The sequence below is a fragment of the Hippopotamus amphibius genome, chromosome 4, assembly GCF_030028045.1.
Source record: "Hippopotamus amphibius kiboko isolate mHipAmp2 chromosome 4, mHipAmp2.hap2, whole genome shotgun sequence".
NCBI classification, from domain to species: Eukaryota; Metazoa; Chordata; class Mammalia; order Artiodactyla; family Hippopotamidae; genus Hippopotamus; species Hippopotamus amphibius.
The window spans coordinates 105,152,112-105,179,701 of record NC_080189.1 but is presented as its reverse complement, the minus strand read 5'-3'; the positions used below and the strand labels follow the sequence as shown (position 1 = coordinate 105,179,701).

The following is a 27,590-nucleotide window of genomic DNA, read 5'->3' as shown; positions in this document are numbered from 1 at the left end:
GTTAGGAAGCCTGACATGGGGCTCAGAACCCTCACTTTAGTGGGTGGACTTCTGCAGTATAACTGTTCTCCAGTTTGTGAGACACCCACCCAGCATTTATGGGATTTGATTTTAACGTGATTGCGTCCCTCCTAGCATCTCATTGCAGCTTCTCCTTTGTCTCTGGATGTGGGGTGTCTTTTTTGGTGAGTTCCAGTGTCTTTCTGTCAATGATTGTTCAGCATTTAGTTGTAATTCCGGTGCTCTTGCAAGAGGGAGTCCAGTAGCACCTTTTTTGATGAATGAAAATCCCTTCTCAAAAAGCTAGAAAATGGACAGCAAAGTAAACCAACAGTAGTACAAACAGAGAAGAAAAATAACAGAAGAAATTATTGAAGTAGAGGAGATGGAGTAACATGCACTCAACTTTCCTGCCTTAATAATATAGAAAACCACACAAATTATGAGAATTAATGGCTTCCAGATGCTAGACAAGAGGCAGTGAAGTATTGAGATCTCTAAGGAAGGAAAAAGAATGGTGTGAACTCTACAATTGTACTGGCTTACTACCTGGTGACAGTTTCTAAACCACAGTCCAGAGAAGGGAAATCCATATGAAGCTTTACATGCTTACGCAGTTGAGGAGACAGAGATTGGCATTTTGGGGGCCAAGTCAAGCAGAATTTGCAGAGTAGGGTGCTAAGGAGGAGGGAGCCACAGAAGGGGCTCTGGAGATCTGGGGGAGGGATTGCGCAGATCTTTGAGCACTGATCTGGGCATCCTTAAGAGGAAACTACCAAAGCTGAGGAAAGAGCTATTGTAAAGAACTGTGTGATCGTTTTCTGAAGCCCAAACAGGCAGGGGATGGTTCATGTCCCCATAGAGTAGAAGGAAGAAACTTTGTAGTTCACAGGATATCAGGTAGACTCTTCAGAAGGATATCACCTCTGTAGTCAGGCTTAGTTAGCCTTACTCCAAAGGTTCCTCTGGTTGGCTCCACGCACAGGTGACAGGAGCCCCATTTCCTCAGGACATGCTAGGGCTTTGGCTTCTGGAATGTGCAAGGCTGAGTCCATGCTGACAGCCTGGGCTTCAGAACAACCTGGGGCTGAGTCCACAGGACCCACTGGGGCTTCAGCTTTGGGACATTGTGGGGTCCAGTTCTTTCTGACAGGAGCTGGTCTCCTCAGAACCTGCCTGGTGGTGCTGCTGCTGAAGGAAAAGGTAATCCACAGGACCCAAGACATGGTAGCTACTAAAATACCCCTCCCACGGTGACTTAAATACCACATAGACTCCTACAAGGGAAATGAGAATCACAAGTTGATGTTGAATTTGGTCTGACTGGGATGAGCAACCTCTGGAGTCTGGATTCCTCGACCAGAAGTCAAGTTGGAAGCTCTGGGGAGGGAGCACTGAGTCCAGGATGCTAGACCACTAGAGAGTCCTCAGCCACAGGGAAGATTAACCACAGAGAACTCTGACAGAGCCCTCTATCAGAGTCTAAGACCTGGCTTCACCCGACTGCCTGCAATGGCCAGTGCTGGATACCTCACACCAAACTACAAACAAGACAGGAACACAAACCCACCCATCAGCACACAGACTACCTAAAGCCATATTAAGCTCACAGATACCCTAAAACACACCACCTGACATGGCCCTGCTCATCAGAGGCAAAAGACTCAAATCCACACACCAGAAAGTAGGCATCAGACACCCCCACCAGGAAGCCTACTCAAGACACTGGACCAACCCCACCACAGAGGGCAGAGAACAGAAACAAGAGAAATTACTACTAGGTAGCATAGGGAAAGGAGACAGCAAATACTATAAATTAGACAAAATGAGAAAACAAACACCTTGCAGGCAAAGGAGCCAGATAAAAACCCACGAGGTTCGTCTGGACTTTAATGAACAAAGGTTAAAAGCAACCCTCAAAAGCACCCAACTGATTGCTGTTATTGAACTTTGCACTGAAATAGAATCTAACACTATTTAAGTACAAAACCAGTTTTAGCAACCAACTAAAGTCCAAAACAGATACTCAATTAAAAAATTAATTTATGCAAAGAAGAAAAATATTACACATAGGAGAAAATGTCAGTTAGTAATTCCAGATACAGAAGTGACCAACATGAAGAAACAAGCAGATGAGGATACGTTCAAACAGCTATTACAAATGTGTTCCCTACATTCAGGGTGTAGAGGAGACCACAACCTTGATGAGGTGGAAAATTGGCGAGACAAACGAGACTCAAGAGGACTTCTAGAGAAAAACACAGTCAAAATGAAAATGAAAGGTAAACGGGTAGCTTCAAAGCAGATTAGACACTGAGGAATAAAAGATCAGTGAAATTAAAGATATAGCAGTAGAAACTGTCCAAAATGAAATGCAGAGAGAAAATTAATAAATATAGCATCAGTGAGAAGCTGCTGCATAACACAGGGAGATCAGCTTGATGATGGGTGATGACTTAGAGGGCTGAAATAGGGAGGGTGGAAGGGAGTCACGGGAGGGAGGGGATATGGGAATATATGTATAAATACAGCTGATTCACTTTGTTATACAGCAAAAACTGGCACAACAGTGTAAAGCAATTATATTCCAATAAAGAGTTTAAAGTAAATTAATTAATTAATTAAATACAGCATCAGTCAGCTGTGGGAGAATAGCAAACAGTCCAACATACAAGTAATTGGAATCCCAGGGGAGAAAGGAAAGTGGGAAAAAATATTGGGGGAAATAATGGCCAAAATTATTCCTGATGGAAATTATAAATCTGCAGACCCAAGAAATTCAGCAAATGCCAAGCTGAATAAACATAAATAAAACCATGCACATCAATCACATTGTTGAAAAACAGTGATAAAGAGAAGATCTTAAAATAGGTAGAGAAAAAAAATTATATGCAGAGGAGCACATGTAAAAATGACAGCAGGCCTTTTGTCAGAATCTGTGCAAGCCAGAAGAAAATGGAGACACATTTTAAAATTTTTAAAAGTCAACTAAGAACACTTTAACCAGCAATAATAAATTTCAAAAATAAAGGCAAAACACACAGGGACATTTTCAGAAAAACAAAGTTGAGACAGTGTATTGCTAGGAAGTTCTTTAGACAGAAGAAAATAAAGTATATGGAAATTTGAGTTTCCACAATGAAATGAAATTGAGGTCAACAGAAATGGTAAATATATGGCTAAAAATAAAAAATAGTACGTTTCATTTTTAAGTTATTTAACATATCTACTGCTAAAGAAACAATAATCACAAGTACTTAGGAGTTATAGCATATGTAGAAATAAATTGCATAACAATAACACAGGAAGTGTCAGGATAAAAATGGGGATACGCTGTTGTAATTTTTACACTATTTGTGAAATGGTATAATATACTGTAAACCATAGAATTAAAGATGTATATTGTAAATCCTAGCGTGACCATGATGAAAGAGAGAGAGAGAGAGAGAGAGAGAGGGAAAGAAGGAAGGAAAGAAAAGAAGGAAGGAAGGAAGGAAGGAAAAGAAAGGAAAGAGAAAGAAAGAAAGAGGAAAGAAAGAAAGAGAGAGAAAGAAAGAGAAAGAAAGAAAGAAAGAAAAAGAGAAAGAAAGAAAAGAAAGAAAAAGAAAGAAAAGAAAGAAAGAAAAGAAAGAAAGAAAGAAAGAAAGAAAGAAAGAAAGAAAGAAAGAAAGAAAGGGAGAAAGAAAGGGAGAAAGTAAAGCTAATAAACAAAGATAAAATTTTATTGTAAAAAGGAAAAAAAAGCCTCAACTAATCAAAAACAAAGTAATGCAAAAGGAAAGAGAGCAGATGAAACAAACAGCAAATAAAGCTAGATTTAAACCAAATTATGTCAACTGTTATATTGACTGTAACTAAATATAGTTATGTTGAATAAAAAAATTAATACCCAACTATATTCTGGCTACAAGAAATCCATGTTAAATAGAAATAGATAAAAGTTTAAGATCAGAAACTACGTACTGTGCAAAAAGTAAAGAAGACAAAAGTCACTATAATAATATCAAAGTAGATTTCAGAACAAAAATTTTACCAGCTAGGTATTTCATGATAAGGGAGGTCAATTTATGAAATGTATATGCACCTAATAACATAACTCAAATACATGTAGCAAAAACTGATGGAAATGAAAAACAGATCCACATCACTGTCAGAGATTTAAGCACTCCATTCTTTGTAACTTATGGAAAAGGTAGGAAAAAAGTGAAGATTAAGAAGATATAAAAGACGTTATTGACTGACTTGACCTACTTGGTATAATCCACACAACAGCAGAATAGGAATTCTTTTCAATTCACACAGAGGGTTCACCAAGTAAATTATATCCTGGAACATAAAACAAATCAAAATAAATTAAAAGAATTGAAATTATACAACGAATATTCTCTTATTGCAACTGAAGCTAGAAATCAGTAACGAAAGGTATAAAGACTGAAGAAGCACACACATGTTTAGTATCTAGCAATACAGCACATCATTAATACATTGTGATAAAGTTGGGTCTATTCCAGAAATGTAAGATTTGCTTAACTTTAGGAAGTCAGTTACCATAACTATCAAAATAGAAAAGTCATATACTCATCTCAAATAAGAAAAAAAAAAAAAGTTTGATGAAAAGAATTGAAAATTATCCTTGAATTAACAATAGGTATATATGAAAAGGGAAATCAAACAATATTGGACAAGGAAATGGTAAAAGCATTTCCTTTATAATCTGTATCAAGTATTGTCTTCTTTTACCTCATCTACACACTGGAGTTCCTAGCCAGCTCAATCAAAGAAACAGAAAAATAATATAAAAATTAGAAAGGATTAAACAAAACTCTTATTCTTCATAATATGATTATGCATGTTAAAAATCCAATCAAATATGCAGTAAAATTACAAAAATTTAAAAAATGAATGTAATAAGGTTACTAGAAATAAACATTATTATAAATTCATTAATTGTATTCTAAATATCACTGAGAAGCAGGACATTTTGTAAAAGTTTAAGCTATCATTTAAAATTGCATCAGAATTATCAACTATTGAGTAATAAATCTAACAAAAGATATTTGGGAACCCTGTGGCAAAACTACTAAATGCATTGAGAGAAATTTAAAAATACCCAAATAGATAGAGAAATATACTATTACTGGATTGGCAGGCTCAATATTAAAAAAGTTTTTAGACCTTTCTAAGTTGATTTATAGTCAATGCAATTCCAATCAACATCCTAGCTGTATATTTGTGGAAATTGAAATTTTCTTTATAAAATGGATACAGAAACCAAAGAATCATAAATAACCAAGACTATTCTTAGGAAGCTGGGGGAAATCAATATTCATTTGTAATAGAAACCCTCAACAAATTAGATTCATAAGAGGACTTCCTCAACCTGACTTAGAACATCTGTGATAAACTAAGACTCAAGTAATGATGAAAGACAATTTTCTTTCCCTAAAATCAGGAACAAGACAAAAATGTCTGCTCTTACCGCTTTTCTTTTCCACCTCATGGAGGTAATAGCTATTCCAGTAAGGTAAGGAAGAGAAATATAAGTCATAAATATTGGAAAGGAGTAAACAAATCCCTCTTTACATAGAGATGGCATAATAGTTGTAGAAAATCCTCAAGAATCTACAGAACAACTACTAAAGGTTGAATCTATTAAAAGCATAGGTTTATTGTTAATATATAAAAACCACTTGTATCCTTACATATCAGAAGCAAACAATTGGAAAATGAAATTATAAAAGATTCTATGTTACAATAGTGCCAAAACCAACGTAGAATTTCATGAAACACATGCACACTTTCTTCCCTAACCACTAAAGTACATTCCTGAATGAAATAAAGAAGAGCTAAATAAATGAAAAGCAAACCAGGCTCATGGACTTAAAGACTTATTATTGTTAATATGTTAATGCTTTCCCAGTTGATCTATAGATAGTTTCAATGCAAACGCCATCAAAATCCTGAAAGGCACTTTTGAAGAAATTGGCAAGCTGATTATAAAATGGAAACCTAAAATAGCTAAAACTATTTTGAATAAAAAAAATAAAGTTGGAGGATCTATGCCACCTGATTTCAAGTCTTACTATAAAGTTACAATAATCAGTACCAGTAGGCAAAACGATAGACATGCAAATTAATGGAACATAGAAGAGAGTCCAGAAATAGAGCCAGCTAACATATTGCCATTTGTTTTTTTTAACGTGCCAAGCAAGGCACTTAAGTGAAGAAAGGAAAGTCTTTTAATATATTACTGAAACAACTGGATATCCCACAGGGGAAAACCTCAGGTTTTACTACGTTAACCTGTACAAAAAGTTAACCTTACGTGGATAATAGGCCTCATTAAAAAATTGATTATAAAATGCTTGAAATATTTAGATTTTCAAAATGCATTTCTAAAAAAATGAATCAGCAAGCCACACAATGGGAAAATATTCACAATCATGTATATGACAAAGGATTTGTATCTAGGATGTATAAAGATCTCTTAAAATCAATCAATAACAAGATGAACAACCCAGATGAAAAATGATAAAAAAATCTGAACAGACACTTGTCGCACAAAAAATACAAGAACGGCTAATAAACACATGAAAAGATGCTCAACATGCTGAGTTATTAGTGAAATACAGTTTAAATACAGTGTGTCCCCACAATCGCTAAAATTTCAAAGACTGAAAATTCCAAGTATTGCCATGGGTCCAAAACGCTGAAACTCTCACACGCTGCTGGTGGGAAGGCGACATCTAACAAATACTCTGAAAACTCTTTTAACACTTTGTTCAGAAGTGGAACATACACCTATCAAGTATCCCAGCCTTTCTACTCCTTGATGTTTACCCAAGGCAAATTTAAATATATGGCCACACAATGACTTGAACATAAATATTCAAAGCAGTTTTATTCATATTTGCCAAAAAGTGGAAACAAATTAAATGTTCACGTGCACGTGAAAGTATGAACAAATTGTGATATAGCCATACAATGGAGTAGTATTCAGCAATAAAAATCCACTGATACAGGCAACAGCATGAATGAATCACAATCATTATACTGAAACAGAAACAAAATATTGCATATCAACTGATTCTATTTAAATAAAGCTTTAAAAATGCAAACCAATATAAAGTGACCAAAAGCAGATCACTTGTTGCCCTGGCCTGGGAACACAGGGAGATATGGATGCAAAGGGGCATGAGAAATATTTTTGCAAAATATAAATGCTCTGAATCTTGTCTGTTGTGTGGTTTCATGGGTTTACATAGCTGTAATATCTCATCAAATTGTATGCATTAATCAAATTTAGTTCATTGCAATTTATTATACCTCAATAGTTTATTTTTTAATAAAGAATATGATAAATAACTTTCTGCCAGTGAAGTTGACAACTTACATAAAAGGAGCATATTCCTCGAAAACACAGCTTACCAAAACTGACATAATAAGAAAGTCTGAGTAGCTCTATATCTATTAAAATTGTTTAATTGATTATCAAAACACTTCCTACAGAAAAACTCCAGGGCTAGATAGTTTTGCTGATGAATAAGATCAGATATTTAAAGAAGAAATAATATCATGTTACTCAAATAATATATCTGAGGACAAAAGAAGCCTGTCAGCAAACTATGAAAAAGATATTACAACAAAAATTAGTCTGATAGGCCTATGAACAGACAAAAAAAAACCTCAGCAAAATTTTACTAAATTGAATTTGGTAATATATAAAAAGAATGATACATCATGACTAAGTGGGGATTATTCCAGGATTTCAAGATTGGTTTAGCATTCAAAATCAGAGACTGTCTACGGAAAACAGTTTGGAGGTTCCTTAAAAAATTAAAAATGGAAATACCATATGACCCAGTAATCCCACTACTGGGCATATACCCAGAGAAAACCACAATCCAAAAAGAAACATGTACCATAATGTTCATTGCAGCACTATTTACAATAGCCAGGACATGGAAGCAACCTAAATGCCCATCAACAGATGAATGGATAAAGAAGATGTGGCACATATATACAATGTAATATTACTTAGCCATAAAAAAGGAATGAAATGGAGCTATATGTAATGAGGTGGATAGACCTAGAGTCTGTCATACAGAATGAAGTAAGCCAGAAAGAGAAAAACAAATACTATACACTAACTCACATATACAGAATCTAAAAAAAAAAAAAAAAAAAAAAAAAAAAATTGTATTGATGAACCCAGTAACAAGGCAAGAATAAAGATGCAGATGCAGAGAATGGACTGGAGGACACAGGGTTGGGGGGGCGGGGGGGAAAGGGGAAGCTGGGACGAAGTGAGAGAGTAGCATAGACATATATATACTACCAACTGTAAAATAGCTAGCTAGTGGGAAGTTGCTGTATAACAAATGTTGATCAACTCCATGATGGGTGATGCCTTAGAGGGCCAGGATGGGGAGGGTGGGAGGGAGTCACAGGAGAGAAGGGATATGGGGATATATGTATAAATACAGCTGGTACAAGAGTGTAAAGCAATTATATTCCAATAAAGAGCTTGAAAAAAAATTAGTGACTGTAACTTACTATATATGTTCTCAAACCACCACAGAGTTAAATTAAAAATAAATAAGATGTCTAGGAAAGCATCGAATATTTTTAAGTTAAACACCACAGTTCTAAATAATCTATGGATCAAAGAATAAATCACAGGAGAAATTAGAAAATGTTTTAAACTGAATGATAAATTTGAAAATAAAACATCACATTTTGTATAAAGGAGTTAAAACTGTGCTAGGAAGGAAAAAAATAGTCTTTTGTGTGTATGTTAGAAAACAAGAAAGGTCTAAAATTAATTATATAAATTTCAATCTTAAACTAAAATAATGTTTAAACCAAAAATCAGAGATAAGAGTAGAATAATATATATTTGTGAATTTTAATTTAACCAATAGGTGTGTGTGTGTGTGTACACATAGAATGTAAATTTTCTAGACAATCAAGGAAAGGAGGAAAGCATTAAATCTTATTGATCCAAGAGGTGCTTTGAAAGAAGAAAAATGCAGAAAGAGGCAAAAAGAAAGCATGGTGAATAGAAAACATTAACAATTCTCATTTATATCTAATCTTTTAAAACATTATTCACCCCTTCTAGGATGATGGACAACCACTTTTACACTCAAACAAGAAATATAATGCAAAAGACTCATTTTACAAGTCCTCTACACAAAAGTAAGCATTTTTTTTACCAATAGAATTTGATTTGAAAATATATTTATTTTTTTCTTTAATAACACATCTCCTTTGTGTCCACAATATCCTGGATCCTCTGAGGAATTCAAAGAACATCAGACACAATTCTTTACTTATTACATTGATTGCTAAAATAAACAGTTAAGGGAAGAAAACCTATATTTAATAGAAAAATAAAACCAAAACAGAAATGGTCAGAAATGGTCACAGAGAGAGGACAAGATAAGGGAACAGCATCACAGGAAATGAGAGCAGAGAACTTTGAAGGAGAATTCTTTTACTCAGTCAAAAATCATATAGAGTATCTGTTATGTGTCCACACCCTAGGCTGTGAGATTCACCAGTGAGTAAAGGACTCCCTCAATGAGCACTCACTCTAAACGGAGATGGAAAATAAGTCACAAACATAATAAGTAAATAGACCATATCTTAGAAGGTGATGTCAGTGAAAAAATATGAGAGAAAAAGTAAAACAGGATAAGAAGATCAAGAGTGCCCTGTGTGGGGTGATAGGCTTCTGTAATAGCCAGGGGGTCGGGTAGGCCTCCTTGAGTGATGAGATTTGAGCAGAAACTTGGAAGAGGTGTGGGAGTGACGTGCAGTTATCTGGGAGTGACTATTTTCCAGTCAAAAGGAATATAGAGCAAAAGCCCTGTGTCAGAAGTGTGACTGAGGTGTTGAGGAAGAGCAAAGGCCAAGGGTCTGCAGCAGAGTAAGAGAGGGCAGCAAAAGAAGAATTCAGGAAGTGCCAGGAACCAGATCTTGCTGGGCACTTGAAGAGATTGTAAACGGTAGGGTGTTTTCAGTGAAGTGGCCAGATCACGTGTGTGTATCAAAGCAGTCGTTGTGGCTGCTGGGTTCAAGTGCACTGAGTTGAGGGGAGAAGCCGGGAGCCCAGGTTGGAGGTTGCTGCTGTCATCTAGGTCAGAGATACAGCATTTTGGAGGATGGTGGTGGGAAGTTGTATCAGTTGCTGGCCTCTGGGTACATTTTGAAAGCAGAGCCAACACAGTGTCCAGACTGGAGATGATGAGTCTGAAAGAAAGGGTGTGGAGAACAATCCATGGTTAGGGCTCTGCAGCTGGATGGACTGATGCCATCACTTACCATGATGAAGGCAGGGGGAGCAGATTTGAAGGGAAAAATCAGAGGTCAGTTTTAGACATACTGAATATAAAGGTGCTCATTAGACATCCAAGGGAATGTGTCCAGTAGGCACCAGCATCTGTGGGTCTGCAGTTTTGGGGGAGAGGTCTGGGCTGTGGGGGTAAGTCTGGGTGTCATGGATTGTGGGCAAGGATGGACATCACAGCACTGGATGAGCCAAAGGAGACAGCAGAGCTTGAATCTTGGCATCTGTACATCAAGAAGGAGGAGAAAAGGGGGAGTGCCAGCAGAAGAGACTGAGAGGAGGCAACCAATGGGGGGAGGATGCATAGACCTAGTGCTCGGGGGGCAAACTAAGAAAGTGCTTTAGGGAGGACGGGGGTGAACATCATGTGAATGTTACTGACTCTCCAGAAGCAGATAATCAAGATTGGAGCTCTAACTTCCACCATCGGTGGCTGAGTGATCTTAAACAAACAAACTCAATTTTCTAAGCCATGGTTTATTTATAAATTAATGTTCTTCTTGCCCTGCTCCAAAGCTCAGATGCAATTTGTTTTGTAATGTGTAAGATGTGTATACGCGTATGCATTAGTTTTCTATTGCTGTGTGACAGATGACCACAAAGTGGCACCTTCACATCGTGCCCATTTAGCATCTCATGTCTCCATAAGACAGAAGTGCCGGCATGTCCCCGCTGGGTTCAGTGCTCCAGTTTCTCAGGCCGGAGTCAAGATGTCAGCAATGGCTGAGTCCCCATCTCCCAGGATCATTCAGATTGCTGGTGGAATTCAGCTCAGTGCAGCTCCAGGACTCAAAGGATTTGTTTACAGATAACTGAAGTGTGTCTGTTGCTGCTTTCTTGCCTCTTTTTAGGGCTCACCTGTTTGGGTCAGAACCATTTAAGATAATCCGCCTTTTGGTTAACTCACATTCAACTGATTAGGGACCTTAATTACATGTGCACAATCCCTTTTGCCATACGAAGTTGCCACATGAGCTATCATCAGAGTGATACCCTACCATGTTCACTTGCTCTGCCCACACCCAAGGTGAGGTCATGATGTACAGTATGTACCCTAGGTGCAGAAATTTGGGGGGACACTGTAGAATTCCGCCTACCAGAATATGATATTGCTAAGAACTGTGCCAACTGAATATGTATTTTTCACAAAACGTCATTATTTAATAATGTCATAGGGCTTACGAAATGGTTCCTTGGGACAAGATGCTACCACCAAAGCTTGATCCAGAAGAAAAAACAGTAGAAAAAGCTGCTGACCCCATCTCACAGTGTTTTACACTGAAAAGATATGAAGGGTTGCCCGCGGTTACTCAGGTCAGTGACCACCTCTCTTGATGAAGCTTTTTAATATGTAAAAATACACAGAACTGAAAAATACACAGTTATATTGAAATACAATTCTAAACATGGACTCGTAATTGGTTTGTGAACTACAGGTTAAGAAGCCCACATTGTTTTGAAAAACTTCAGCTTTTACAGAGAAAAATGATAATAGGAGGGAAAATATAGCTTTAATATAAAATCTCAGCACAGGATTTGTGCAGAGAAAACCAATTAAAGGACCAAAAATGTGTCTGGATTCCTGTAACTATTTTTTTAAGGATCTCTCAACTCCTTTAAAATATTTTTATATCTTGTGAAATTGGTCTTTTATTACATATTGTTTGGTGTTGAATTATACATGTATCCAAAGTCCTTCCTGGCAAGATGAGGGTCAAAGCTCAGGCTCTGGGTGGAGGAGACTAGCCTGGGGCTGTGGAGCCTGGGCTAAGGGGGAGCCCGGAATACAATCCTGGGATGAAAACCCAAATCAGACCTTTCACAAGGGCTCCCATCCAAAGGAGGTTGGAGCTTCTAGCTATGAGAAAAGAGACCAACCCTGAGGGTCTGAGAGCATAGCAAAGCCTGGGAGAGGCTCTGGAGCAACCCCTGAGCAGACGGATAAGGATGCTCCGGATGCCTTCCATTGGGTGCCTGGGGCTCTTGCCTGAGATATGAGAGGACTGATATGTTTGAAGCTTGTATACTAGAGATTACAGTAATTGGAGTTTATATACTAGAAATTACAGTAATTGGAACTTAACTACTAGAAATTAAGTAGCTTTGTTAAATACTTCTCATTCATTTTGATGGTATTTTAGATGGTTGGTGGACTCTGGGACAGATTTCAAACAAGATCTTTCTTGGTACCGGTCAAACCAGTTAATTTGTAAGTTTTATCTCCTAATGTTCTCATCACTAAATTTTTCCACTCTCAAATATTTATCATTAAGAATCTGATGCTCTGGCCCATGGGTGAGGGGCATGTCCTCTGGAGACCGTCCCAGCGGCCCTCAGATTTTGTCCCTGTGGCTGGAAAGAGAACCCAAATCCCAGTTCAGTTTCTCAGTGTTGCCAGCTTTCTCCTGTTTTCTCTTAACCCTTCTTAAAATGTAGACTACTGAATATACCACAACCGTTTAAAAATGAGTGTTTTATAAATCATTTGCTATGAAGAATTGTAAAATGCATGAACTTCAAGAGATTGTGAATTTTCTATCAACTTTTGCATCATATAGTTTTTTGTGTTCTATTAATGCTAGAAACAATGATTTGTTACTAATCTTTCCACGTATATAATTTTGTGCATTTAGTGTAAAATTTTGGTGTTTCTGTCTTTAAAGATGTCACTGTTTCGTCTCTTTTTGCTTCTAATTTTAACCCACAATCCAGCCATCATCTCTGTTTTTATTTTTTAATTTAGTTTTGAATAATTCCTATATAAAAATGTAAAATAAAAATATGATGTAATCTATGTATCTACTTCCCAACTATAAAAACAAACCTTTACTAACACCACAGAAGCCTCTGTATACTTCTCTCTAAACACATGTGCCTTCCTAAGAGATCACCATTATTCCGGCTGTGTAGTTTCACATTTTCATGCACCCTTAAAATGTATATTATTCTCAACCAAGATATGGAATTGTGTTCCATGTTTACAAGTGGTATCAAATGTAAATTCATACAACAGCGTTTTTAAGGCTTTTTTTTAAAGCAGTGATTTTATTTATTTATTTATATATTTTTTAAGATTTTAATTTTATTATTTATTTTTTATCTTTGGCTGCATTGGGTCTTTGTTACTGCACATGGGCGTTCTCTAGTTGCGGCAAGAGGGAGCTACTCTTCGTTGAGGTGCTCGGGCTTCTCATTGCAGTGGTTTCTCTTGTTCTGGAGCACCAGCTCTAGACACGCGGGCTTCAGTAGTTGCAGCACATGGGCTCAATAGTTGTGGCTCACGAGCTTAGTTGCTCCTCGGCATGTGGGATCTTCCTGGAGCAGGGATGGAACCCATGTCCTCTGCATTGGCAGGTGGATTCTTAACCACTGCGCCACCAGGGAAGCCCTACAACTTAGCATTTTTGTTCAGTATTGTGTTTGTGAGACTCATGCTGGCATCTCTAGGTATTCATTTTAGAGAAAATGATGCATGGTTGTCCATGAAATGGATATACCACAATTTATTCTTCCATTCTCATAATTTAATTTTTTGTCCGATTTCTACTGAAGTTGGAAACAACATCCCCATATCTTTGTAACGTATAAAGCTTTTTCAGGGTTTTATGTATACATCCTTACATCTACAATTGCTACATCAAGACGTGTAAATTTCTTTATGTTCTAAATATTGCTACGTTATTCTCCAAATGAGTTTTACCAATGGACCAACCATCAGCGATGCTTGAATTCCCACTACTGCACTTTGTGGCCAGTATTTGGTATTTTCAAATTTAAAAAAATTTGAATTTTAGAAGTATGAAATTGTAATTCATTGTAATTTTAACATTTACCTGGTTACTAATAATCATTTTTTGTAAGTTGTAACTTACTTCATGATCATTCACATGTATAATTTACTTGGTCATATATTTTGTCTTTTACTTATTGATTATAGAAATATAGAAATTTTCTCTCTATTATTCTGGATAAAAATCCTTTATTGGTAATATACGTCAAGATATCTCCTTCTAGTCTGTGACTTTTGTATTTTATGGTGCCCTTTGCAGAGATGAAGTTTGGAATTTTAGTGTAACTGAATTCATCAATATTTTCCTCCACATCTTGTTATTTTTGTGGAATTTTTAATAGATCTTGCCCTATCCAGAAGTAATAAGCATATCATCCTTCTTTATTTACTTTTTTCTCCTAAAGAAATTAAAGTTTTGCTTTTCACATTTATGTCTTTAAACCATTTGAATTTGATTCTTGCTTATGATCTGAGCAAGGGACCCATTTCTCAGCAGGACTCCATAGCTGTGGCTCATGGGTTTTAGAGTGCAGGCTCGGTAGTTGTGGCTCACAGGCTTAGTTGCTCCATGGCATGTGGGATCTTCCCAGACCAGGGATCAAACCCATGTCCCCTGCATCAGCAGGCGGATTCTTAACCACGGCGCCACCAGGGAAATCCCAAAAGTAAAGTATTTTTTAATTAAGGTATGAACAACTTTTAGACATAATGCCATTGTACACTTAATAGACTACAGTATAGTATAAGCATAATTTTTATATGCACTGGGAAATCAAAAATTTCTGTGACTCTCTTGACTGTGGTATTCACTTAATCTAGAATGGAACCCGTAATATCTCTGAGGTATCCCTTTATTTTAATATATTTATGCAGAAAGTAAATACAGAAATATATGTAGATACGTGGGTACACATGGGTTCATATACACCCATATAGGCCTCATTCTGTCCACTGGAAGGGCCTAGAAGCAGGGACGTCCCAGCAACCAGAAGCCTGTCTAGCTCCAAAATGCTGGTTTAAAATGCCATTCTCCAATAAAAGACTTTGTGAGACCCTTGGAGAAATGACTGACTCTAGAGTTGGAGCAGGGAAAGTACAAAATAAAGCCTCTTGAAGTGCCCTAAATAACTGCAGTCTTGTGTACGTCCCTGAACTTCTTTGGGCCATGGCTGCTTCCTCTCCACCATGGAAAGTTATCCTACACGGTCAATAAGAGCCATTCAAATGTGGACCTTCTGTGTGTCTAAGAAAATGAGAGGTCAGCTTTGCCAAATATGGCATGTCTAATCATTGAGGACGAAAACAGCAAAGAAAAACCCGGGAGAGGGGGCTTTGGAGCTAAATCATAAGAGTCAACAGGGCTTAGGTGACATTGGCTGTTGGAGTCAATTTGTTCTGTGTTTGATTTTCATCACTTAAAACTACACCTTTAAATCATTTCTGTTTAAAATTACAAACTTTTGGAAGCCAATTCCTATGAGATATCTCTGAAGACTTATGTTAATGAGAAATACTCTAATCATTTGATGTTTATTAACTTCAATAACTCAGTTGTCCATATTTTCTCTTTTTCTGAGTGTGAGTCCAAGTTCCAGAAGCAAATACATTCCTCTCTATACGTAAGTAATGTTTCTTAATGTTTTAAAAATACTAGATTTACATCTAAATTGTAGTTGCTTTCAGTTCACTCATGTTTGTAATTCACTTTTTAAAACAACTTAGGCTTTCTAACGGATTTCTAAAGTTTTCCTAGCATGGTGCCTGGCAGGAGCTTCATCAAAAATGTGTTAAAGAGTTTTATGAAAGAAAGGGAGAGCAGTATTTTCAGTTTTCCCAAATTGGTTATTTTATGAAATGAAATACTTTGGATGCTACTAATATTGGGTGTTGTCAACCAGAAAGATTTGATATGGAAGCTGTGTTGTGCTCACCAATGCTGAAGGGCAGGAAACGTGACCTCTTGCTTTTCTGTTTAAATCTGGCTTTCTACAGGTGACACAGATGTGCATCATCTCCCATTCAGGGTCTTCTCTGCTTTATAGTGGAGAAAAAACTCGTGTTTTAGTCAGCTTGGGCTGCTGTCACAACATAGCACAGACTGGGTGGCTTGTAAACAACAGATGTTAATTTCCCAGAGTTCTGCAGGCTGGAAGTCACAGATAGCCAAAGGGTCACAGACTTGTGTCCATGCATGGTGCAGGGGGCGAGGAGCTCGTGGCACCCCTTTTATAAGAACACTATCGACCCAAGTACCTCCCACCTCCTGATGCCATCACCTTTAGGTGTGAGGAATTCAACATGTGAATTGGGGTTGGGGGGGAGGCATAAACATTCAGATCACAGTACCTTGGAACAAAGTAAATCCAAGAAAATGGAGGCATCTGGGCCTTTCATCTTTGCCCCCGTTACTCTAGCCTTTCCTGCTCCACAGTGGAGGTGGCTCATCTTTCCACAAGTGGCCCCAGAAGTGCCTCTGGGACACCCGCTCACTGCTGTGAACTAATTGGACCTTCTCGAAGGCCCTGAAGGCACATCGCTGGTTGCCCAGAATCCCAGGCATTTCCATCCCCACAGAAGCCCCCTCAGCTCTGGCGACCCCTGTCTCTGCCTTGCCCCAGCCGCCTCCAGGCTCTAGGGGAGGAGTTGGCTCAGGGTTGCAGAAATGGCTGCTGCTTTGCTCAAAAACACAAAGCAGGATGTGAGGGCAATCTGGCTGCGACCTCTGCCACCCCATTGATCGCCAGGGTTGATTCGGCTGATCTGGCTGGCTAGGCAGGTGTCCCCTTCCTCCCTCACCACTCCATGTGTGTCCCTCCCGAAGCTGCGTGCTTGGTCGAAGAGGACGACTTTCCCTGATAGAGGAGGACCGTTCTTCGATAAAGGGTGTACAAGTAGCTGCACTCCCCTGCTAGAACCTCCAAACAAAAACACAAACCAACTGTTACTCTCACTCTGGCCTAAACTGAAGATCAACTCTTACTCTAAAAAAGAGAAAATCTCCTTACTTTATTTTTTTAAGGCAAATTGATCCATCACTGTGGTGAAGTTTTTGCATTTTGAATTTTGATCTACTTTGGCAAGATTTCTTTTGCAAGTTAGAGTATGTTCATCTATTTTTTTTTATGTTTCTTTTCATCCTAACAGTGGTTGCGTGCAGTCTACAAATGCTGATGATGTTGACAACCCCTGTGGCGACATCACATCTCTCGCCAAGCCTCGCAGCTCTAATATTCTCTATACACACTCAAGTCGGTGAGTTCCACTCATGGTCGTTCCCCTCAGGGTGTCATTCAGGAGGAGGCGCGGTCACGGGCTTTGCAATGAATGAAGCAATAAAGAACGGCCTTGGATAAACAACAAGGTCCTACTGTACAACACAGGGATAAGCCATAATGGAAAAGAATCTGAAAAAGAATGTATATATATATATATATATATGTATAACTGAATCACTTTACTGTAGAGCAGAAATTAACACAACATTGTAAATCAACTGTACATGAAAAAAAAAAACCTGCTTGGTACTGAGCACAGCTTAAGAAGAAAGATACCTGTTTTCTGAAAGGACTGTGGTTTCTCACAGAGGAGATTACAGTTTTGAGCACTGACTAACCTGGGCGCCTACATATATATGCAATATGTCTTCACATTCTATGTTTTATGAATATATATATGGAAATACTGAGGCTCAGAAATTACTTCCCTAGGATTCACAAGATACACTACAGGCAGCTGACGTTCTGTGTCTTTTATTTTTTTAATTTTTATTGGAGTATTGATTTACAATGTTGTGTTAGTTTCAGGTGTACAGCAAAGTAAGTCAGTTATACATATACATATATCCACTCTTTTTTAGATTCTTTTCCCATATAGGCCATTACAGAGTATTGATGTAATAATACCCCATGCCATACAGTTGGTCCTTTTTGCCTATCCATGTTATATATAATAGTGTGTATATGTCAATCCCAATCTGCCAATTTATCCCTCCCCCCTTTACCCCTGGTAGCCATAAATTTTTCTGCACCTGTGACTCTACTTCAGTTTTGTAAATAAGTTCATTTGTACCCTTTTCTTAGATTCCACATATAAGAGATATCACATGGTATTTGTCTTTCTCTGTCTGACTGACTTCACTCAGTATGATAATCTCTTGGTCCATCCATGTTGCTGCAAATGGAATTATTTCATCCTTTTTTATGGCTGAGTCACATTTCGTTGTATATATGTACCACGTCTTCTTCATTATGTCACTGAGCTGCTACACATTATAGCCGTTACCCCATCAGTCTCTGTGATGACTGAGAAGTTTGCAGGAGGCGTCCTGCCACATGTCAGTTGTGTTCAAGAGATGAACTAGCTAAATGTCACGTGGCTGTCCTTTAGACGTATTCTACTCCTATAATAATTTTGAATTTTCCTGTGTTATATATTCTGACTCTCTTATTCTTATTTGGCCAAACTAAAATATGTTACAAAACTAAGTTTGGTTTTAAAATATATTTCTGTAACTTACTGCATTGAAGAATTAAATAAGTTGATCTATTTCAACCAAAAGATGGAAAGAGAGAGAGGGAGAAGGAGGGAGGGAGAGAAAGAAGGAAGGAAGAAAGGAAAGAAAGAAAGAAAGAAAGAAAGAAAGAAAGAAAGAAAGAAAGAAAGAAAGAAAGAAAGAAAGAAAGAAAGAAAGGAAGGAAGAAAGAAAGAAAGAAGGAAAGGAAGGAAGGAAGGAAGAAAGAGAAAGAAAAAGAAAGAAGGGAGGGAGGGAGGGAGGAAGGAAGAAGAAGAGTACATAAATTACTTCAGGTACTGCTCCAAAGACAGCCGTCACGTGCTTGCAAACCTGCAAGGCAGAGGAGCTCTGTGTGCCAACAGTGATCATCTAAAGCAGGACAGAGGCGTCTCCTGAGCAGTGAGCTGAGTGTTTCTGATCTCAGCTGTACGGAGAGGTCACTTTCACCCTCAAGGCTTGAAAGCTATGATGTTTTAGCTGAGTCCTGAGAAAGGCTTGGTTGGTTATGATTCTTCCACAATTTCTGCAAGGAAATCATTGCTATTAAATGTAGCAATTCCAAAAATTCTTTAAGAAAGACTATGAGGATAAACCCAACTGAAAATACCCTACTGGCATAAAGTTGTGTTTCTGCTTTGAAATGTACATTTGAATTTTGAAATGTTTTGTGAAACATCCCTGCTAAAGAATAAACTGTATTCTTCTGGGTCATTCTTCAAGCAGAGTAAAGAGCAGTCTGGCAGCATTTTAAAAATTTGATGAGAACATGCCATTTAACTTGAGGAAATTTGGGAGCATGCCATTCTACCTCGTCTTGCAGTTAATTAGTGTTTTTAAGGAAAGAAAATTGAGTGAATCATGTAAAAGAATTGCACATTAACTGTACTTCCCCAAATCGGACACTAGAGGGCCTCCAAAGATGCAAAGTTTCTTGTTTTGAACGAGGTTTCATTTTTTTAATGGAATCTTACCTTAACCTTTTAACACAAAGAAACGTTTTCCATTTTTATTGTGAGATATTGATACAAAATATATAATGTCATATGTAACATATAAAGCAAAATAACAAGGAAATGCCTGTGTGTCCCGGGCCTAGCTAAGGAAATAGTATTGTGTTAAAATCGCTTAAGCCACCTGTACACTCCTCCCAACCTCATCTCCTGGGACTCCTTACCCAACACAGAAGTCATCACATCAGACTTCGTACTCATCCTTTGCTTGCTTTGCTTGATAGTTTTGCTACATATACTTGAATCTCTAAACAAAACATTATGTCTCATCCACAATACCACACTGAGCAAAGCACAGAAGAATGCATACCGTCCAAAACCCAGAAATACATAAACTTACTAACTTTGTGCCCAGTAAAGTAGAGTACCATCCTATTCAAAAGCAAATATGACTCTTCCTTTGTTTTCTCATCTTAAACTTTCTTAAAGGCAAATATCTTTATGCAATCGTCTTTAAGGTTCTTCTCATAATGCTTGACACTTACTCAGGGCAGGAGCTGTACCTGCCCCCACTCCTTCAGTGGAAGCGCGTTCCAGTCAGAGGCTGAAGGCTGCTGCCTCTTGGGTCCAGGTGGTTGGAATCACTAATTTCCCCAAAGGGTAAATGCTTTCAGTTTTTCCTCATTCATTGATTTTGTATTCTGGCCACCAAGTCATTTGACATGCTCAATGTATTTGTGGTGATTAATAGTTTTAAAAATAACTTTTAAAGTTGTAGAACTGAATCTGATCATTATAGAAAAAAGTACGGAAAAATTAATAACAATAAAAATATAACCAAACTTTCACACAGATAGATAGCATATTTCCACCTGTAATCCTTAATTTTGCTTGTGTATATTTATATAGCTATGACCATACTACATATATAGTTTTTACTACCCTAACATTACAACATCATCATGGGTACGTTATTACAAACTCATCATAATTTTTTATTTGTGTAGATGTACTGTCATTAACTAGTTCATTCATTACATATATAAATTCTTTCCATTTTTTGCTATGATAAATAATGCTGTCAGACATTTTTCAAGTGAATCTTCTTCATAATTTGGAGTTATTTACTTAAGCAAGTCTCCTTGAAATGGATTATAAGGTCAAAATATATACACATTTTTAAGCATGTTGCAAAATCTTTTCCTGGAAGTATTATATAAATTTACAGTGGAACCAGAGTTTATGTCCAATGAGAATGCTTACACACCTTCAATGCTAGCATCAAGGCTCACCAAATAGCATCTTCATTTCCTTCCAAATGTGTTTATTATAAAAACAATTCAAATATGTTTGTAAAAAGTAAAATACCTCTCTCATTTTCAATCCCAGTATTCAAAGTTGATATACGTTTTAGACTTTCCTGCCACGCATGCGTGAATGTCTGCTTGTGGGCACCTGCACATTGTTGTGTGTGATGCATATACGGAGTGGGGTGGGATTGACACACGCAATGGACATTTTCCCTGGCTCTATGCAGGGCTATGAAAGTCTTTTCTAATGGCTGCATGATATTCCACCACAAGCTATATCATAGTTTCCATAGGCCAAGTAGTTACTAAAATTTTTCCTATTGTTAAAAAAATACAGCAATAAACAACAATACGGGTATATTTCTATAGCACAAATCCCTAAAAGCAGACTTGTTGCATGAGTTTTCTTATTAAAATTAAAATATTTTCTGATTTGGTAGGCATGCCCAGTTATTAAAAGATACTTAGAGTTAAGGAACTCAAGATATTAATTCAGTTTGCACCAAGTTTCCTGACTTTTAACTTGGGCCTAGTTTAGGAACTAGAATCCACAATATCTGTTGGCTTCAAAAGGAGTTCCTGAAGCTCAGGGCACAAGTAGGAATTACAGAAAAATAATACAGAGTCACTCCTCACTTACAATCTGTGTCAAGCAAACAAGGTAAGACTAACCTAAGGATTCCCCCCCCCCCTCATTTTTTTCCAAATGTGATTTTTTAATCCTTCTCTTAAATACTAGAGCCATATTCTTTGCAGGAGCATAATGAACAGCGTGGAAGAGAAGTTTGTTTTCTGTTAGTAATTATTTTGTGGTTCCACATAGTTTCAAAATGCTTGGCATTCAGGAGTGAATTACCTAATGTGTGACAGCGGATCTGTGCAGAGACCCAATCTAAAAGCATGGTACCTTGCTCTTTCCTGAGAAAAGGGAGCGTGTTTTTCTTTTGTGATGGACCACATGGGCTCTCACAAACGTGCATCTCAGCTGTCCTGCCCCACCCTTGTTTTACCAACGAGGACGCTGGGGCTCCAGCAGGAGAGGGGCACGTCCAGGTGACAGAGCAGAGCCCGCGCCCTCCGACCCCACACCCGGTACTTTCCAGACACTGTTTGCCATTTCCAGACACAGGTGCCTCCACCGTGCTGTCTTCTACTAAATCATAATCTTTTATTTCAAGACTTCACCCGGTTTCATATTCATTTCACCTTTACCTCTGTCATCTCTCTGATGAAGCATTTGCAAATAATGAGTAATTGTCCAAAGTGACCGCCAGGCAGCCGTGGGCCAAGGCCCGAGGTGGAAGAAGGGGCTGCCCTGCCCGTCTCTGGGTGTGCTGCACCTTTAACAAAATCTGACCACAACCCAGGTTCAAGACAGGCTATGAATAGCAGTTCCTTACATTAGCCCACACTTCTGCCTTTTCAGAGAACTTTCACATCGACTCTCATTTGTTTTTCAAAGTAGTGTGATGAGGCTAGAGGTGCGGGAACAGGTTCTCTCCCCATTTTATAGATGGGAGGCTGAAGCAGAGTAAATGATGTAAGAGCCCTGGGTGCTCATTTCGTAAGTGGTTAGAACAGCCCCCCAATTCCCTAGGGCAGCCTCTGGCCAGTGAGTACTTCCTGGGCGCCAGCCCTGCTCCGATGGGGCTGTCAGCTTATTTCTGTGTCCCCTTCCAGATGCAAGAGGTGAAGGTTCCCTGAGAACAGAGGGAGAAAAGCATATCCCCTCAAGTGTGTTGATGGGAAGAGTGAAACTAACTCCTGAGCAAATCCTGGGGCCACTGCATCTTATCACATTCAGGGAAGCACAGCCCAGTGACAAAAACGACTCTGGTCTTATTTGGATTTCTCATTGAACAAAAAGTAAATGAATCAAAGCTCACAAGCTCTCCTTCTTTGGCCCCTCAGCTGCACCCCATCCTCAGCCCTCCTTCCTGTTTTTCCCCACCTTCCCCAGGCCTGCCTCCTCCTCCACCCACACCTGCACTAGGCCAACACTTTGCCCAAGTAACCCAGCCCCCGGGCCCCTGCAAGGGAGCCACAAATCCCCCCAGCGCTGACGTGGGCAGAGGTGGCTCAGAAAGCTCGGATCCTGTGTCCAGGTCAGAGGGCTGGTGGCGGAGCCCTGGAGGCAGATGCCAGCCTTCGTACACTCTGAGCCCACGCCTCCCTCTGTGTCCCTCTCACACACCCCAGCTCTTACTTTGCATCGGTGGTCTTTGCCCCACTTGGGTTCTGTAAACCTCTAGCTGCGTGTTAAAAAACTTTACTCCTTAATGTGAAGGCTGTCAGGACCCAGGCCTGTTTGCATTCTGCTAGATCTGTACCTGACACAAGACAGCTCTCAATAAATGAGGGTCCAAGTGACTTGAACTTGCACTACACCCACCCCCTGAATAAATGCCGTTTGGCTGGAAGCCTGGGTGTCAGGGCCTTCTAGGTCGGGTCAGTGCTGCCACCTGCCAGCTCGGTTGTCTCTTTTTCTAAGGCCTCAGTGCCCACATCTATAAAATGGGCACGATACCAGGACCAGTGACACAGGGTGTTGGGAGATTAAGTCAGTCAACTCACGGAAGGGTCGTAAAGGGCGCGTGCTCGGTGAGGATTCGTCAGGTCTGTGGTAAAGAGAGAGAGCGTGTGCACACTGACTTATAAGCTATGTACAACATGGTTTTCTCCATGTTTTCTTTGTTTTCTATTTAGCTTTTAATTACACACCATCTGGGTGCCCTTCTCCTAACTGATTTACTAAACTTCCTTATATTTCTCAAGTTATTTAATTTCTATTTTTTATGCTTTGTTGAGCAAAACCAATTAGTTTAAACGTAGACAATAATTTATTCAAATTTGCCCATTAGTGAACCAACTCTAGGCTTATTTGGGGAATTGGATACCAAAGAAGGTGTTCAAAAGACTAGCAGCTAAGGAACAAAGGCAAACATGAAGACTTCACTTATTTTTAAATAGGTTCCTGCTTCTCTTGCTTTCCTTAAATGGGGGAGAAGGTTTGAATGTACAACTGCTCTGGAAATTCTCTTAGAGCCTGTACATTTGAGCATCTTTAGTACTTTGTTTCTTCCATCTGAAAAACCATGTCACCCATCAGCCTCGGGTCCGCAGAGTGTCCCCCAGAGACTGTTCTCCTCTTGATATAAGGTCAACATGTTGCACTTAAGATGGAAAAAAGTCCCCCTGTGATGTCCCTGCAAAAGGGTTAAATGGAATAGATTCTAGAAGCAGTGTGGGTGAGGACTTTCGTTTTCAAATATGTGGCAGTTTATTATGCAACTGAATTCATTTCTCAAGCCCAAGCAGCTTATCTTTAATTCAGTCCACTAGTTCATGTTGTTATTTTCACATGCAATGTAATATAATATCCTTATTATAACATAATGTATAATACCATTTAACATCAATAACCTATATGCCACAAGTCACGTGTAGTTGGATGATGTTTTATATCAAGCCCTTCTTGTGATTGACACATCACTTGCTTCCACCTTTGACTTCTTAACTGCTCTGATGGAAGGCTGTGACTTGAGAGGCATTTTCATCCTGCAGGTGTTTCAGGGGCAGTGGAAAAAACCTCTCACACAGAGGAAGGGGATTTCCTTTGTAGCATGCATGGGAGCTTTAATGAATGTTTGGGGGAGAGACATAACACATGAATGATTTTGCCCCACTTTTTGTTACCTCTCTGACATGCAGCTGCAATTCTTTAAGAAAATTCCAAGAAACCCTAAAGGGCCCTGCCTAGAATTGGGCAGCAGTGGTTCACTCACCCGGGTGCCTCCAACAAACCTGAAACTGAGATTTCCAAACCTGGCTGCCCACGAGAATTATCTGGAGAGATTTTTAAAAACCCAATTCCCAGGCTTCACTGCTTACCAATTAAATCAGAATGTCTGGGGGTGGGAGTCAGGCATCAGTACCTATTAAAAATCCCCACGAGTTATCAGGGTGCAGCAACGTTTGGAAACCACTGTCTTCACCTCTCTCCATCTGCCCATCCTGGATGAACTGCGTTCTTCCCCTGCTGGGCTCCTGTTTTGTGCAATTCTTGTTTCTTTAAAATCTTGTATTCCAGCTGAAATTAGCTGAGAACCTACTAAGTGCTAAAGACTTGCCAGTTGCTTTCACTGTCACTGAATCCCTTTGACCCCGAGGGCCCTGGGAGGCCGTGTCTCCTCTGGGGTTGCAGCTGGCTGAGGGCTTTCCCTACTTGAAGACAGTCTCACAGCTGGGGAAGGGGGTGAGGCAGACCCGGCCCCCTGATTCTCCTGGCCTCACAAGACCCATTCACTTGTGCTGCTCCTTCTGCTGCTGCACTTGACATGCTTGCCCTTCCCTTCATCTACATTGGGGTCCCCTGTTTTATTGTCTGCAAGCCAGCTAGTCATAGGCTGATGCATGTGGAAGAGACACGGGACATTTACTGGTGCAATTCCTGCCAGGTAGTCATTTCCCCTGACATTCTGATGCCAGCACACGATTGGTGCCCAGAAGGACACCAGAGGGCCTGCCCACAGACACAAGCAGGATCTGGCTTCCCTCTTGCCCGCGCCCTTGAGCTTGGTGCTGTCACGCCTCTCGTAGCTGAGGCCATGAGGCTCAGAGGGGCTCCTCCAGCGTGCAGGTGTGAGAGCTGCGAGTGGCGTCGGCCCAGATTTGACCCCGGCCCCCAAGCCCACACTGCTCACTGCCCTGCCCTTGTGGTCCACCCTGACACTGTATGGGGCACCCTCCCTGAAGCGCCGTATGTTGAAAATTCCTCCTGCAGTCAGTGGTGCCTGGAGGGTCCCTAGGCTTATTGGACATGTAGAAAGGACAGGGCCGAACCAGGAGCCATCCGTTCACAGGAGCCGTCCGTTCACAGGAGCCGTCCATCCACAGGAGCCGTCTGTCCACCTTCCACGGGGGCTTGGTCCTTTGTCGCTCCTTGCCTTGTGTCTGGGCCTTCATCGAGGATAAGCAGCCTTCCCAGAGGGATGTCACACTCCCAGAGAAGGGGCCAGGGAGCGGCCAGGGCAAGCTGAGCCCTGGCCCTCTCCTTGCATGGCACCAGAAGGACCCTGAGAGCTGAACTTCACAAAGATGGGTGCTATTTGAGGGAGTCTTGTGATTTGCAGGCAGTGTGTTCTTGCTCCTTGAAATACAGTTTCAAACTCACATTTTTCCGTACACCTCAGGGTGAGGCTGAATGTCTTAAGCAGCACTCGGGCTGGGCCCACCTCTTCTTCAGGAAATAATCCAGGGAAATTGTTTTATATGCTGTAAAAATGGCCAAACGGTAGTTATTATTCACACACCTCTGAATTACCCATTAAAATATTTGCTTGGAATGTTTGCTTGCCTTTATAGAGAGAGATTTTACACCCACACTGAAAAATCCTGCCATACATTCTTGTGTTTTACTTTCTCTCTCCGGAGGGAAAAGGACCAGAGAAGCAGAGGAGTAAGTGGAATTGAGTTAAATTTGTGCAATTTCAGGAAATTATATGAAATCAGTACTTTAATGGTGGAAGAAAGAAATATTATTTAAAAATCACAGTTGTGTGTCCACTGATATTGGAGTCAGTGTCACAGAACTCTGTGTGGGACCCAGGTCTGCTCTTTGGTAAAGAAAGCGTGTCTGCCTTCATTAGGAAACAGAGCTCAACAGTGAATCATGTATGTAAAACACATGCAAATTCAAACAGAAGAAAAACATGGACTTGAAATAAATAAGTTTCTTCAGTCCTAGAATAGGGCTGTTATCTGCACATCTCTGCCCCTGCCTGCACGCTTTCCTGTCTGGCCGCCCGATTTCCCAGACCTGACGTGGGACACACCTTTAGACTGCGTCCTCCTTTATGTGTTCATAGTCGAGTGCTGGTGACCGTGACTACTTCACAGATTGTTATTTTCCTTTCTTCCCCTCTTTTAACTCTTTCCTTTAGCTCTGCAAATATTCCAGGATATACTGGCAAGGTTCATTTCACAGCCACCCATCCAGCAAATTCTGATCTTCCATCAACGACCCCCTCGTCAGATTCAGAAGTGCACCAGTAAGTATGAGACCTATTACTCAATGTGCTCAGATACGTGGGGTGGGGGGGGGGAGGTGTTTCTAATGATGATTATTGCATTAAAGAACAATTAGGTACTAAGAGTAAATTTACATTGTTTAAAAAATAGGGTGTCCAGTCCAAAAAGACAGAAGAGTTCGTTTTCCCCCTGTCATTGCTAAAAGGAGCGTATTAAGATATTTAAAGCATCTTAGGTGGACAGCATCTTTGCCTCCTGGACTCATCTCTGCATACACGTCACCCTTCTGCATTATCTGCAGAACATGCGTGGAACATACTACACGAGACACGTCTTCACTTCTTGTGAATAGCCACCTTCCTTTTCATAAAAGACAACATTCTGTTGAAAGCTATATGTATTTTTAAACACCGTTTTGCAAATTGAAAACAGGAGACATCTGATGGGAGGCTAGCGCAGGCTCCGTGCTTTGAAGCTGCCAGTGAGAAGCAGCGAGTTATTACTCATTATACCTCAGATTTGAAAGCATTTGATGGAAGTCCTGGCCCTGCAAATAAGATGACACAGCTCTGAAAATGCAAATGCAGCTTAGCCGGGTCCAGAGGCCAGTAAATAAGCTCTGTGGTAGGTCGGTGTGTGTCTG

The 27,590-nt window shown here is 39.6% G+C and overlaps 1 protein-coding gene across 1 annotated transcript in view; it reads left to right on the top strand.

Annotated features, from left to right (window-relative positions):
- SPMIP7 (sperm microtubule inner protein 7) overlaps positions 1-27,590 on the top strand; it is a 49,797-nt gene that overhangs the window by 17,771 nt on the left and 4,436 nt on the right. The window contains exons 3-8 of the mRNA XM_057733236.1: positions 9,125-9,201; positions 11,530-11,668; positions 12,496-12,563; positions 15,722-15,763; positions 17,289-17,396; positions 26,860-26,967. Of these exons, the coding sequence (XP_057589219.1) occupies positions 9,125-9,201; positions 11,530-11,668; positions 12,496-12,563; positions 15,722-15,763; positions 17,289-17,396; positions 26,860-26,967 (542 nt within the window). The remainder of the gene's footprint in view (positions 1-9,124; positions 9,202-11,529; positions 11,669-12,495; positions 12,564-15,721; positions 15,764-17,288; positions 17,397-26,859; positions 26,968-27,590) is intronic.